Below are 14,298 nucleotides of genomic sequence, written 5' to 3' on the forward strand. Positions count from 1 at the left end.
GCCAGGTGACAATCGGGGTCACCGAGCATCCAGGTGCAGGAAGGCAGAAGAGGAATCCTGAGTAGCAGGGCAATCCAGACGACAGGGAAACAAGAACAATCTACAAAAGGTTTCAAAACGAAGGGGAATCCAAGAGTCCTAGAAGCCTGAGTTTATCCAGTTCAGCAATGCAAAAAACAGCACACAAACACAAGCCAATCGAAGCCCGGGTCCTACACAGAAGCCAGTCCACCAAACCAGGCACCAAACCAAAAGAAGAATCCAAGATCAGAAAGAGATAAAAAAACAGAATAAAAAAAAAAAGCCAACATATAACAAATGCCACTCACCAGAATGTTGAGAAGCAAGCCGACATATCATAACAGCAATACACATATATTATAACTAAACCTAATTTTATCTTCTTTCATGTATTTTTCCTTGTATTATGCTTAAACTTAGTTCATTTTTTTATTGAGTGATGTATTTTCTAGAGAGATTGCTAGTAACATGTTATATCAGGTAAGGCACTCACTTGGAAATCTGTCTGCAAACGACAGTTAACGGATTGAAACCAGGTATATCCTACTCTTCTGAGGTTGCCAAATTAAATACCAACATTTTGTCAAAATAAAAGCAATTTTTACCATGCTTAGTAGGAGTTGACATTATTATTAATATTGTTATGATTTTCTGTGATATTGTCAGGGTCAAAAGTCATTTTGATTTGTATTTGTATGAAGAACAGGGAGGTCATTTACAATTAGAAATGACGTGAAATAACACATTTACAGAGGCGGGGCATTCCCCGGAAAGGTGCCTGTACAATAGCACAAAAATGAGAGCAAGTTGTGAGCCAGTTTATGAGGGAGTGAACAAAGTGTAACATAAACCACGGACAAATCAAAAGAAACAAAAACAAACAGGTGATTACAAACGTAACATTAACCTAGGAGGCAAGTGCGTCAAACTAGAGAGGAGGGATGTATAAATATACAACATTGCATTATCACGTGGTACTGGAGAGGGTGCCGGGATCAGGCGGGGAGGGTGAGGATGGGCCCAGCAGAGCACCCTCTTTAGAAAGTTAGTCTTTTTAAGCCTAGATTGAAGAGATTCACAGTTGGGCTGGCTTTGTTTGTGATGTGCAGCTGGCTCCAAAGTAGAGGGGAAACCAGGGAGAAAGAGCTGAAGTGAGAGGAGGCAGGGAAGGAATGGGGCACTAAGGTTGAGTGCAGAGAAGGAGCAGATGTAATGAGATAGTGAGTGGACCAATGTGGATAGGTTGCAGAGAGTGTGGTTAGTGAAGTTGAGAACTTTGGGCCTCATCATGGGTTGGGCGGATCTGTAGGAATGTTGCAGTAATGCTATTACCGCCACATTACCACTCTGCCCCATCCTGAGTTTTGGGGAAGGTTGGAGCACTCACCTCCAGCTTTGAGCTGGGGGTGAATGCGCTGAAAATGTCCCATAGAGTTCCATGGACTTGTGGAGAAAAATGGGCATTAACAGCATTACTGCAACTTGCGTTCCGGCGCTAATAGTACCGGACCAAGTTGCAGTAAGACTATTTGCTTTGAGTAGTATCCCAACGGTAAATCCGTGAGTAGGCCCTTTGGTTAGAAGGAGTAGAGAGAAAGGCCAATGAGTAGACTACAGCAGTAGTCTGGTTTGCAGAGCAAGGGCATAGATTAGAGTTTATGTAGAGTGGTAAGAAAAGGACAGATGGTGAGAAGGTTAATTTGAGCATCAGAGCCATTGTTAGTGATGGATCATTACAGTCTGAAGTTGCTATCAAAGAGGACCCCACAATTGTGAGCCTTGGAGAGGGAGCAAGAAGGTCAGGTGGGAAGGAAAATGTAGGGATGGGATTGGAAGTCGGGAAAAAGATTACTTCAATTTCTGGAGAATTTAGCATGAGGTATACGAAAGCCATCCAGTGACAGATTTCAAAGGATTAGTTAGTAATTCATTCAGAGATGACTGGGAAGGAGGGATACATAAAATAAACATTTGAGTGCCATCAGCAAAGAGGCAATATTGAAAGCCAGGGGATGGAATAAGTCTTCCCAGGGCAGAGTTATACAGGGTGAACAGAAGAGGTCCAAGGACTGATCCTTGAGGCACGCCGACACAGAAAGATGTGGGGGTCAGAGGTTTCTGAATTTCCAGAGATTTTAAAGGTGTGATCTTCCAGGTAGGAAGCGATATAGGCAACAGCAGGTTTGCAGAACCCAAAATCCCGCAGAGTAAGGAGGAGAGATGAATGGTCAGCAGAACCAAATGCAGCAGAGATGTTCAAAAGGAGGAATTTAAAAGAGAATTTGGAGTGGTGAACATCAGAGAGAAAGCTTGAAACATGCATTAGTGCAGTCTTGGTGGAGTGCTTTCTACTGAAGTCATATTGAAATGGATCTCCAAGGTCATTATCCTCAAGGTACTTAATGACTGGTTTGAAGGCCACTCGTTAAAGGACTTTTGAATTAGGGAGAAGGAGGGAAACTGGGCAATAGTTCACTGGGATTTATGTATCAGGATAGGGCTTCTTCAAAAAGGGTAGCAGGTTGCAGATATGAATAAGGCAGTGAACAGTCTGATGGAGCGACAAAGGTGAAAGAGCTCAGAGAGATAAGGGCAGGTGATTGAGACTAAGCCTTTGGTCATGTAAGGATCAAGCAGGTCTATAGGATCACAAATTGGGTTGGTGCTGCCTGAGGAGGATGGGTGCTAATTCAGTAGGAGAGATATGGGAGAAGTAGTTGCGAGTAAAAAGAGTAGGGGGAGAGGTGATGAACAGAAGAAGTGTGGGAAAGGGAATGAGAGGACGGCTGGGAGTGTGTCATGAATTGCAAACATTTTAGAGGACAATTGGTAAGGAAAGTCATCAGCAGAAAGGAAGGAGGTGATGGATATTGGCTTGGCAAGTGTGACCAATGCTTGGATGGTTGATTAAAGGTTGATGGGATGATTGCAATGGGAAACAATTATGTTTGTGAAGTAGGAGGATTTGGCAGAGTCCAGTGCAGAGGAGAGGGTAGCAAGGAAAATCTAGGAGCAGCATGGAGGATCTGTGGTTTGCGCCAGTGTTGTAGGTCATGACACACACTTGTTTTAAGGGTCTGGATCTCCAAGATGATCTAGGTCTGAGGATGGGGACGGGAAGGTGTGAATGTGCAAGCAGGATAGTGTTGTTCACAAGGAGTCATAAGTGCACAGTGAAAGTCAGAAAAATCATAGTCAGTGTAACAAGCATGAATAGGGAAGAGAGACAGGAAAGTGGCCTTCAGATCACAAGGCAAGTGTAAATGTGTCCTGCCAAATTTCCTCTTGGTCATTGAAGAGAGAGAGAAGTACTACAGGGTGGAGGGACTGAGATAGTAAAGTGAACAGTGTAGCCATTAGAGAGAGAGAGAGAGCAGTAAGTAGAGGGTACAAGGGCGAGAGCAAATTAGAGGGAAAGACAAGGTCAAGAGAGCTCCCACTGGAGTGGGTAGGCTAGTAATGGAAGTAGTAGAAAGAGAGGTCAGATCTGAGGGAGTTAGGTTCAAGGTGGGCGGGGCTGTAGAGGGGTTGGGAAGGTTAAAGTCCACCAGCATGACAATGTTGATTTTGGTAGGAAGTGACTAAAGGAGAAGTTCAGGTTGGGGAAGAAGAGATGAGGACCAGGGTGTCAATATAGGGGAATAGTTGTGATGACCTTATTGATACACAACCCACACCACCACCCTTCCCAACAGAGTCAGGAAGAATGTGAGAAGGTGGCAGCATTAGTGTGGAGAGCAGCTAGTGTTGCAGTGACAGGAGGCATAGGCAGATTTCTGTGATATCAAGATGTGAAAGTTGAGGGTGAAAAGAATTGAAAAAGTCAGTGATGTAGGAAGACCTGTTGCAGAGGGATTGTGCGTTCCAAAGACCAAATGAAAAGTGATAGGAGGTGTAGATGATGAGCAGGTGTTGTATGGTATGAAAAGGGGATAGCTGAGATTGAAATTCCTGGGAAAAAGGGAGCATTGAGTTTTTGGCTGCAGAGGGAATGGAGGGCGATATGGAGAGGGATAGTGATGTATGAGTTAGACCCTCAAGCTCAAGACTCTCCACTTAACGAAATGGCTCCTCCCTAAAACCAAGGTACACACACCCTACACTTGCTATGTAACCTGGTTTTCTTGTAAATCCCTTGTTGCTAAATTGCCCACCCCCCCCACCGTTGTTAGTTCCTCCCTCCCATATATCTCTGCTTGTCTCACCATGTTCATCCCTCTATGCCTTGGAAAGAGCTCTGTTGCTTACCGAAGATTGGGCCATAATAATAATAATAATAATAATAATAATAATAATAATAATAATAATAATAATAAACCAGGTTGTGGCTGAAGGATCAAGGGAAGAAGAGGAAAAGAGCAAGAACAGGGAGGAATGAAGGGAAGTCAAGACGCAGGTCGGAGATAGAAGAAATAGGCAAGTAAAAATAATGAAGGAAGTGTGCAGCCCAAGAGGGTCAGTGTAGGTAGGTTGGTGGAATGGAAGGAGGAAAGGTTGGCTGAGAAAGAGCAGGTGTAATTTTAAAGTTGAGCTAAAATGGGGCTACAGGTCATGTGCTGTGACTTCTTGCATTGTCGCTAGGGCCAAAGTTCCAGCGATGGCACCCCATCTGATTTCATCTGATTTCATCAGTGTTAATGGCAATGTTAAATCTCTAATGGTGATGTCACCTGATTCTACTTACCCTAACTCTATGTACTGGAGGGGTGGGAAATCCAAAACCTTGCCTGTTTTATTATCAGTCATATAAAGCAATGACAGCCATAAGCAACAAATACTCAGAGTTCTCCACTTTGTCAAGCATGATAATGGTTTAAAAACAGAAAATATGTCATCATTGACGCCACGTCACAATCTTGGTTACAAAAACCTATGAGGTATTGGCACTGGTTAAGGGAATGGTATACGTATAGCAGGTATAGAGTTAAGTCTTTTCATTGGCTATCCTTTATCTGATGGCTCTACCTGGGACCACCTCTAAATTGATAAAAGAGAATGCATGTAATACCTTAGGATTGTCTGATGTGTTTACTTATGAGATATTGTGAATTGAGGCTAAGAATTGGTTGGCGTGAACTTTACTAGCTTTGATTAGTTGGTGGGTCATCAACACATGAGTAACCGTACCGGTAGGGGGAGAGGCATTGAGAGGCCATTTCCCCAATTAAAACAACCATCTCTAATTCTCTAGGACAGAGTCAGGTCTTCCAGCTTTAAACTCGTCCCATATCGTATTTCCTAGAAGCTTTAAGGAGTTGCTGGCAGGTGCATTCTGTATCATGCCTTAATGAATAGACACTGTTTTCAACTCTTGGTCACGTTAGTCAAGACCAGGTTTTGTATCATTCTGCTCTCATTTTACTGGGATTTTCATCCATTTGTTTATACGTGTTTTTACCCTTTGTGTTCTCTAGAAACTTGGTCAAGCTATTTCCCTTCAATGCTGTATCCTTAATTAATAAGCATCTGGTTGTTCGATGAGTTGGTTTTTTCCTAAGAGAAATGTGTTCGCCCGTGGTTTTATCTTCCGTTCACTTTGGTGACGGCACAAAGCTCCCCCTTCCACTTTAACCCTGGCAGGGGTTGGGCAGCTGGCCTCTGTGTTGCTTGGCCCCATGATTTTAGCTAATTCAGCAGGTCTGCTCTGCTTGCAGGCTCTGCTTCTCCCCCAGTGTCTTCCATTCATTTGACTGTAGCCTTGTCGTCCATTTTGTTTTATATGGCAACTCATTCTTGCTGCTCCTTTTATATCTTAAGCAGGCTTTTATGTGTATTTGTTGTGTGTCTTGCGTTTCAGTGTATAGAGTGTTTATGTTTTCTAACCTACTGAGTACAAGCATATTATACATGTCTAAGTGCAGTTTAACCTATTGTTTGCGTAGCTTCAAGGTGGGTGTATGTCTGCTTTGTGTCCAATGCATCTACGCTTGTCAGCTTCAATAAGAATGTTATTTCTTTCGGCACCCTGATCACACCAGATTCAGTTCTTCTTGATTATGCAAGTCCACTTCTTCTCTGATTACTTCAGGACAAGGCCGGTAGGGTTGTCTGAGCAAATACCGCCTTTTACTTTCATTATATGGTGATGGAAGTGGAAAAGGCTCCATGAATGATGCTCTCCATTCGTTCCTTCGATATGGAGATGGGGGAGGGGACGATGCTACAGATGACACATACATCTGTCTCTCGACCTTGTCCCCTCTAGCCGAGATCATCTCAACCACATTTCTTTGAGGTCCCTCTCCCCAGTGAGATCCTTTTGGGGTCCATATCTTTGTCACCCCCACCTCAGGTCACCAGAATGTTTTATGTGTTTGTCCACACTGCAGGTCATGTAGAAGAATACCCAATGCCCCACGTAATAGGACTTTGCTTCAAATCCAGATGAGGTAGGTTGTAAGTTGTTTGTGTGTACACATGTACTCTGGTGTCCATATTTATCACAGTCTTCATTCCCACCACCTTTTCAGCTGTCTTCTTGCATTGGCTGATATTAATTCTCAGGGTGCAGAATCCCAGTAGTATCAGTACTGATATAGCTATTCGTACCTTGAATGCATTAGCCAACCAGGAAGTGATCCAGGAGAACAGACATGTTAACCAATCATCATTCCCTATGTCTTCTACCTCCTCAATCATTTTCATTTGAAGGTCGGTCAGTAGTGTTATGGCTTCTGTGAGGGTTCAGGTCTATAAGTACAGCAAGATTCAGCAATATTTGTGCAAACTCCGCCTTTCATGGCTGTTATTAGGTCCAGGAAATACCTATTTTGGAGGGTCATCAGTCTTTTGGCCCTTAGCTCCTCCTTTATTGCATTGAAGCCCTTCACCATGGAATTAATTGTTTGTAGCAGCTCCCACCTGATGATCTGCAACCATTTAGCATTGGTATGTGTCTGCACCCCGGGGTCAGGGAGACAAAGAACATCTCCATCCTGCTAAACAATCTGTGCTCCCATGGAATTTCATGAAGCACACTTTCCATAATTTTGGAGGTATAATTGTTCCCTTGTTTTGTTCGTTTGGCCTCTAGGCATCTTCTTCGCAAATGTGTTTACATTTTTGGGAAGTCTGAAATGTGCAAGTCGCTCTGGGGCACTACCAACGGGGGCATGCTTATCTGTACCATGGAGCATAATACTCCCCAATTTGGGGGAAGTTTCATGGATGCGCTGGACCCACAGGCCCAATAATGGTCCATTAATACTGCGGTTCCTATCCCGACAAAGGCCATTGACGCTTCTCAAGTAAAAATGTTGAAATTAGAAAGAGCTCAAAAGTCAAGGAAAGAAAAAATAAAAAAGCAACTTACTTTGCTGAGTACCAGCATCCAAAGAGATTGTTTGCCACTTCTGAATACCTTTTATTGGATTCTTCCCTGTTGTTGATAGATTGTGAAGGTACCATATACAGCTGATGACTGCACCACTTTAAATAAATAATGCCTAAAGTAATCAACTTTAGTTTGTAAGAACATGAGAAGGAGGGCATGGTTTAATTATTTTAATTTGTATATTGCAGGTATACATCAGCACCAGAAGAGGTGGTTGGTTGCTGAGCCGCCTTTCTGATCATGGCTATCCCTTTGACACATTGTCATTAACTCGCTTCAAGAGCTTCATCCAACTGCGTCTTCCTAAACCATTGGTCAACTGGTTAATTGAAAGGAAGCTCAATAAATGGTTTGACCAAGAGATCTATGGTTTGCAGCGTGACAGGTATGTATGACCTAAAAGAAATGTGTACCTACCTGTTCAAGATATTCAAACCTAAAGCAAATTATGAAAAGAATAACGTTGCTCAGAGACAAAGCAAAGCATAATGCTAGACTGCCTAAACCAAAAACCAGAACATTTTCAAATGAAAAGTTCTTTCAACACATTCTAAACATATGTAGAACCCTCTGTAACTAGCACATGTCACTGACTCCAGGGGCTACCCTCATGTCTCAGGCCCTTTAGCAATACATTGCATCTCAATCAAAGACATTCACTCTGGTGCATCAACATAGACAGAAAGCCCTTTCCTCCCAAAATCTTCACCTCGATTCTATTGACCAGCCACAAGCACCAAATATATCCCATCAATGACCATTCTGATTTGCTTCCATTGGATTGTAACTCTCAACTCCAGCACACCAGAACCACCCCTGACTGACCATCACTAAGAAAAGCAAAAGAAACTACTAGTTTTCTACTTTTACTACTTCCTTTTAATTTAACCTTTTTTTTAGCATTTCTCAAAAAAGGAAAATAAGAGCAGCAGTTAAAACCACACCAATCACCATAAATAAACATGAAAGCCCACTGCAGCTCACCTCTTCCCTCTGCTTCCTCTAACTCCCCACACCATAGCCCCCAGGTATAGGCAACAAACACCTCCGGACCCATAGGAACTTCAAGACAAACTACTGTGCGATATCTGAGCAGATGAGCAAAGGAACAATACCACATGCAAAGAGGAAAAGAAAGAAACAAAGGGAAGGCAGACAGTAAGCCACAACCACAACATGCCCCAAACGGTGAAGCCCAGAACCGGCCCATAGGTCACCTCCACAGCATGGAGGGGCCCAATCCATTCTGTCTCAATACACACCCTGTGTCCATGGATGGCCGCTGTGATCTTTTCCATCGCGTAAATATTCTTAGCCGTATCGACCTACTCCATGTTCTGTGGTAACTCTAGCCTTTTCCACTGCATTGCCAGGTATGCCCTTGCCGCCAAGAGTAAACAATGTGCCATATGAGCTTATCCCTGATACTCTCCCCCAATCTCTTCCAGGCTGAACAGCACAAGCAACAGCGTCTGTACCCGCAAGATGCTTCCATGTGTTAATATCCCTGCAAAAATATCGCCAAACAAAAATATCTCCATATTTTTGCAGTGATATTAAGGCATGGAACCTGCGGGGGACACCCCTGCAACCCCTGTATTATTTTATAAGGATCGGGGGCACCCCTGCAACCCTTGCTCCCAAAAAACCCTAATATTATCCCCACTAAAAATATCGCCTATGGCTGTTCCCCACCATATATACGGCGATATTTTTGGTGGGGATAATAGTAACTGATACCCGCAAGATGCCATCAACCTTTTTTATCCATCCAAGCACCTCATCCCAAAAAACCTGTACTTTATCACACCCCCATCACATATGCCAATAATCTGTCCACACACCACACTAGTGCCAGCAGAGTGGACTCTGCCCCGAAACATCCTGGAGAGGTGCACTGCGTCGTATTGTTATCTATGCAACAATTGTATAGCGTGGAGCTTATACTGACAAGCAATCAACACCTTAAATCCCCTACAACACAACCTATGCACAGCACCCAACCAATCCTACACCCAAGCCCCTTTCCGCACAAACCCAAAGTCTGTCCATACTCCCCTTACCCACCTCTATCAGGGCTCCGTACAGCAAGGAAATCAAACCCTTCATCTCTGTCTGAGAGTCAAGGACGTTCTCCGTCAGAGTAAGATACCATTGCACCTGTCCCTTCCAAACATTGCCATAAGGATAGCTCAGGGGCAACACGTTTGTCTTGGAAGCAAGACAACGCATAGCAACACAGGTTCAAATCCCAGGCTGGCGCTTAGAAACCAGCTACGGTATTAAGCGTGATATAAAACATTTTCAAAAAGAACAATCACAATCACTCCCTTCAGCTGCAGATAGGAGAATACAGAAAAAGGCCCAATTACTACCGCCTCCTCCAATTCCGGTAGGGGGACAGACAGCCCCCTCTTCCATAACTGTCCAACCCACTCCTAACCCACCTCAAACAAACCCTGCAACTTCTCCAAGTTAGGAATATAGTCCCTTATCCCAGAGTCCCCAAGTGACTCAACGGGGAGGGCCAAGTTGTAACCCCCTGCATCTCAGGCCCCTTGCGCCAAATAGTCCACAAGGTAGCAAGAATGGGATGTTCCCTTATCCTACGCAGAATCCGATTCCACAGCACCCACAACCATTCCCCGAACGTTGCTGGTGATATTTATTCAAACCAACCCACTGATGCTCCACCTTTCCACTCAAGTGGGGTACCATGACCAGAAGCAGAGCTGCCTTATAATGCACATATAGAATGGGGAAACCCACCCCACTTTGGAAGCACCAAAATATAATTCGCCACCTGTGCTTTCTTCCCTTGCCATAAGAACTTTATTAGACATCCCTTCACTTCTCTAAACATAGCCTCATGGGAAGCATCTGAAATAGAAAAATCCATCTGGGAAGGAAATTCATCTTGATAGCATTTGGACGTCCCATCCACGAGATGGTGAGTCGTTCCCATTTCACCAAGTCCTTATAAAACCTTTCAATCAGACGGGGGTAATTAACCTCATACAAACCCTGGAATTCATAAGCAGAACTGGCTCTCCCGCACCTCCATTTCAAAATGGTCCAGTCCGCCAATATCCCAACATGAAACATCACCCCCCCTGCCAAAGGGAAACAAAATAGATTTATCCCTGTTAATTTTGAACCCTGAGAACTTCCCATACTGGCCAATTCGTTCTGCCAGCACCGTTCCCTGCGGGTTCCCACGAGGCAACAAAATATCATGTGCATACAACCCCAGCTTGCACTCCACCTCCCCCACTTTTATGCCTTCCACTCATGGATCTTCCCTCAACCTCTGGGCCAGTGGTGCCAGAGAAAGAGCAAAAAGCAGAGGTGAAAGGCAGCAAACCTGTCTCCTACACCGGGCCAAACCAAACCAGCGGGACAAAACTGTCCATTTGCTGACACGCACGCCATCGGCCCCGAGTACAATGCCATAATCCCATTCAAGACCCTACTCCCAAAACCAAACTTGCACAAAACCGCCTTAAGGAAAGTCCAGTCGACCCTGTTGAATGCCTTCTCTGCATCAATTGAAAGCAACGTAGAATTCCCCACCTCACCCCTTGCCAAATCCATGAGGTGTAATGTTTTCTCATTGTATCCGCCCCCTGGCACCCCACCTGATTCGAATGGACAAGTCGAGGCATATGCGTATCCAGCCTAGAAGCGAGGACCCGAGTGAACATCTTCGCATCCATATTAAGAAGAGGAATAGGTCTATAGGAAGTGCAAAGAAGAGGATCCTTACCTTTCTTAGGGATCACAGAGATGAGGGCCCTCACATAGGATCTGGGCGCTTGCCCCAATGACAGGATGTTGCTAAACAACTTGGTCAAGTAAAGGACAAGGAACAAACTGAACGATATTTAGAGACCCAGCGTTTATCCGTCCTCTAACGGGGCCTTAGCTAGCTGCAGCCTGCGAATAGCATCTAAAACCTCCTCCCCTGTTATTGGAGCGTCCACACTGGCCACCTTCTTGGGAATCAGAACTGGGAGAGAGACCCCATACAGTTAGGCCTCCAGGTCTCCAGGGTCAACCCCCCTCACCCATATACAACCCCTCATAAAAGGAAGCAAATCCATCCACAATCCCTTCAGAAGGGTATCAGGTAATATTATCCCCACCAAAAATATCGCTGTATATATGGTCGTCGGGAACGGGCATAGGTGATATTTTTAATGGGGATAATATTAGGTTTTGTTTGGGAGCAGGGGTTGCGGGTGGGGGCCATGCTCCTTTTAAAATAATACAGGAGTTGCAGGGGTGTCCCATTCAGGTTCCATGCCTTAATATCACTGCAACAATTTGACAATATTTTTGTATGGCAATATTTTTGCGGGGATATTAACACATGGGACCTTCAGAAGTCTTTTCCACTCGCCCATCAGTGCCCTGCACTGCCGTTATCCATCTTTTGGCTCGTTGTCCTCAAAGGCGGGCAGCCAACAATGCATCAGCCTTATCCCCTTATCTCATAATACCTCTGCAGTAGAAACAGAAGCTTCTGTACAACCTTACCCTCCTCCAAGAGCGACAGATCCACCCTTTTACCCCTCGCCTGCTCCACCAGCCCCTCCATCCTGCTCCCAATGTCTTTATGTTCCTTTTCCAGCACACCAATTTCCAGACGTAACATAGTTTTGAGTAAGGTTCTCTCCCTTTTCGTTTGGCCCCCTTCCCTGATCAACCGACCCCTCCATGTCACTTTGGCAGCATCCCAGACAGTAGCCATTTCAACCTCCCACATATCATTAACAAGAAAATATTCCTGAATAGCCACCTCAGAGTCCCCCTAAACACCGGGTCCTTCCACAGCGATTAATTACAATGCCACAAGGAGTGTCGGGCAGTCAACCCCTGCCATGATAGATCCAGTGACATTAGCTGCAGGAGCAGCACACCGACACCAGCCGGCACTTGCCATCCATAGGTAAACCCTCACAGCTATCCTCTCATTGCAGGTAACGAACCGCTACGAGATATCAACGTCTGTGATATCTTATTACTCCTACTATTTAGATCCAGCCCGCTGCATCGAGCAGGGCTCTGCCGTATTCCCAGACACACCACGTGTTTCTGCAGAGAAGTATTTCACGTGGAAGCAGCTAAAATGGCCGCTGATTGAAACCAGGCTTGTTCGTGTCCTACATTGCCTGGACAGCTTCAGGTCTCATCCTATTAGCTGCCTGTTGGGTGTTTAGCCAATCACTATGACCGGCAGACGTAAACTGGCCCCCGGCAAAGGCAGACGGATAAGGCTTTTGTCGCGAGCCTTTCCGGAGCTGGGAGGACCACAGAAACGCACATAAACTCTTTCTCCCTCCATAAACTGCCTTGCTCCAGTGATCCATTGACAGACCTCGCTGCCACTCATATACGTTAATCCTCTCGACACTTTGATCCGCAGAGGTGCTAAATTCAATTTCTGTTGTCCGGCATTCCATGGTTGCAGTGCGCAATACCCACCCTAACCAAACTTCCTTGTCCAGCTGCATGTGTAAATAACCTTGCCTAATGATACTTTGCTTGGCTAGTCTATTGTATTGCTTGAAGTCCCTCCTACACTGAGTTGCTGCCTACTTGCTTCCCCCCATCGCAGCCTCAGCTCAGAGGTTAATTGCCTAGTTGTCAGTACCGCATTGCTTTCCTCTATGACCACCTTACATGCCACTCTGCTTTATTGTGAAATGCAGCCGTGTTACTAGGACTTTGATTTGTGACTCCTCTGTACCGTACTATGGTTTGCCCAGCTTTCATGCCTATTTTGTGGTGCCGAATAGTAACACTCTTAATAATCCATTTGAGTGCACTACGGCTCGCACTACTCATTTATGAAATGTCGATGCTTGATAATAAGTCGTCCTATTGATTGTTTTTACTCTTTATTGTTCCTAAAAAGTATCATATGCTGCATCTACACATGACTAATACTCTGCATAGCCTTTCAAAGTGAATACATCACCGTGAAATTAGCACGATTGGTTAACCTCAGTTGCCTGCATCTAGCACTGTTTATCATGTACTGCTGCCTACCCGCTGCACTGTTTTCCAGTTACTGCTGCCTGCTGTCGCCTAGCCCAACTCAACACGCCCACCAGACCTCCCCCTGTGACATGGCTTATTCGATATTGAGCGCAGAAAACACCTCCCACATGCAATATCTAGCTCACCCAATCCACCTCTCATACAATGGAGAGAGGCCCCTGGCTTCCTGGCCCGCAGATTCACCATGCTCAGAGCCCGTACCAAACCAATACAGCGCCAGGTCTGCTCAAGGCCTACTGAACTCAGGAACCTCATGCTGAGCGGCCGGTCCTCACGTTTCTCAGCCCCACCTCGCTCAGTCACCCTACCTAAACCTGATCCAACTGCCTACCCCTTGCACCCCGTATCCACAAAAATACATCCCTGTTGGGCCCACGTTGCAACAGGAGAAGAAACTGGCCAGACACAAGGGTCACCCACCTCACGCCATCCACCACACAATCCGCGTTAACCTTCCAGTTGCCACCACTTCTCAACCCTAAGCACCTATCAGCCCTCACACCTCTAATCATAGCCCTCACACCTCTAAGCATAGCCCCATAGCCTCCCCTGCCCACTTCAATATTCCCTCATAAATGCCCGCTTGCTCCCTGCCCACCACACCAAGGTCCGTGAGCTCCTCATTAACCTTGGCCTAGACATACTAGCCATTACTGAATCATGGCTCCATGAGGCCGCAGGACACTCCATCACCCTAGCTCTGCCACCAGGGTATACAATCCACCAGCAGGACAGATTACTTATGAAAGGGGGAGGAGTAGCCATCATTGTCAAGGAGTCATTGTCCCTCAGACAAGTAAACTCCAAACTGGCAGGGAACACAGATTCCTTAGCTATAAAACTCTCCCCTAATTGCACAATCACCATCCACACTGTCT

At 45.3% G+C, this 14,298-nt stretch overlaps 1 protein-coding gene across 2 annotated transcripts in view; it reads left to right on the forward strand.

Moving 5' to 3' along the window:
• LOC138535011 (dimethylaniline monooxygenase [N-oxide-forming] 2-like) overlaps positions 1-14,298 on the forward strand; it is an 812,736-nt gene that overhangs the window by 467,343 nt on the left and 331,095 nt on the right. For both annotated transcript variants that reach the window (XM_069641263.1, XM_069641262.1), the window contains one exon: positions 7,543-7,739. In XM_069641263.1, the coding sequence (XP_069497364.1) occupies positions 7,543-7,739 (197 nt within the window). The remainder of the gene's footprint in view (positions 1-7,542; positions 7,740-14,298) is intronic.

The sequence above is a fragment of the Ambystoma mexicanum genome, chromosome 1q, assembly GCF_040938575.1.
Source record: "Ambystoma mexicanum isolate Mex_15411 chromosome 1q, UKY_AmexF1_1, whole genome shotgun sequence".
NCBI lineage: Eukaryota > Metazoa > Chordata > Amphibia > Caudata > Ambystomatidae > Ambystoma > Ambystoma mexicanum.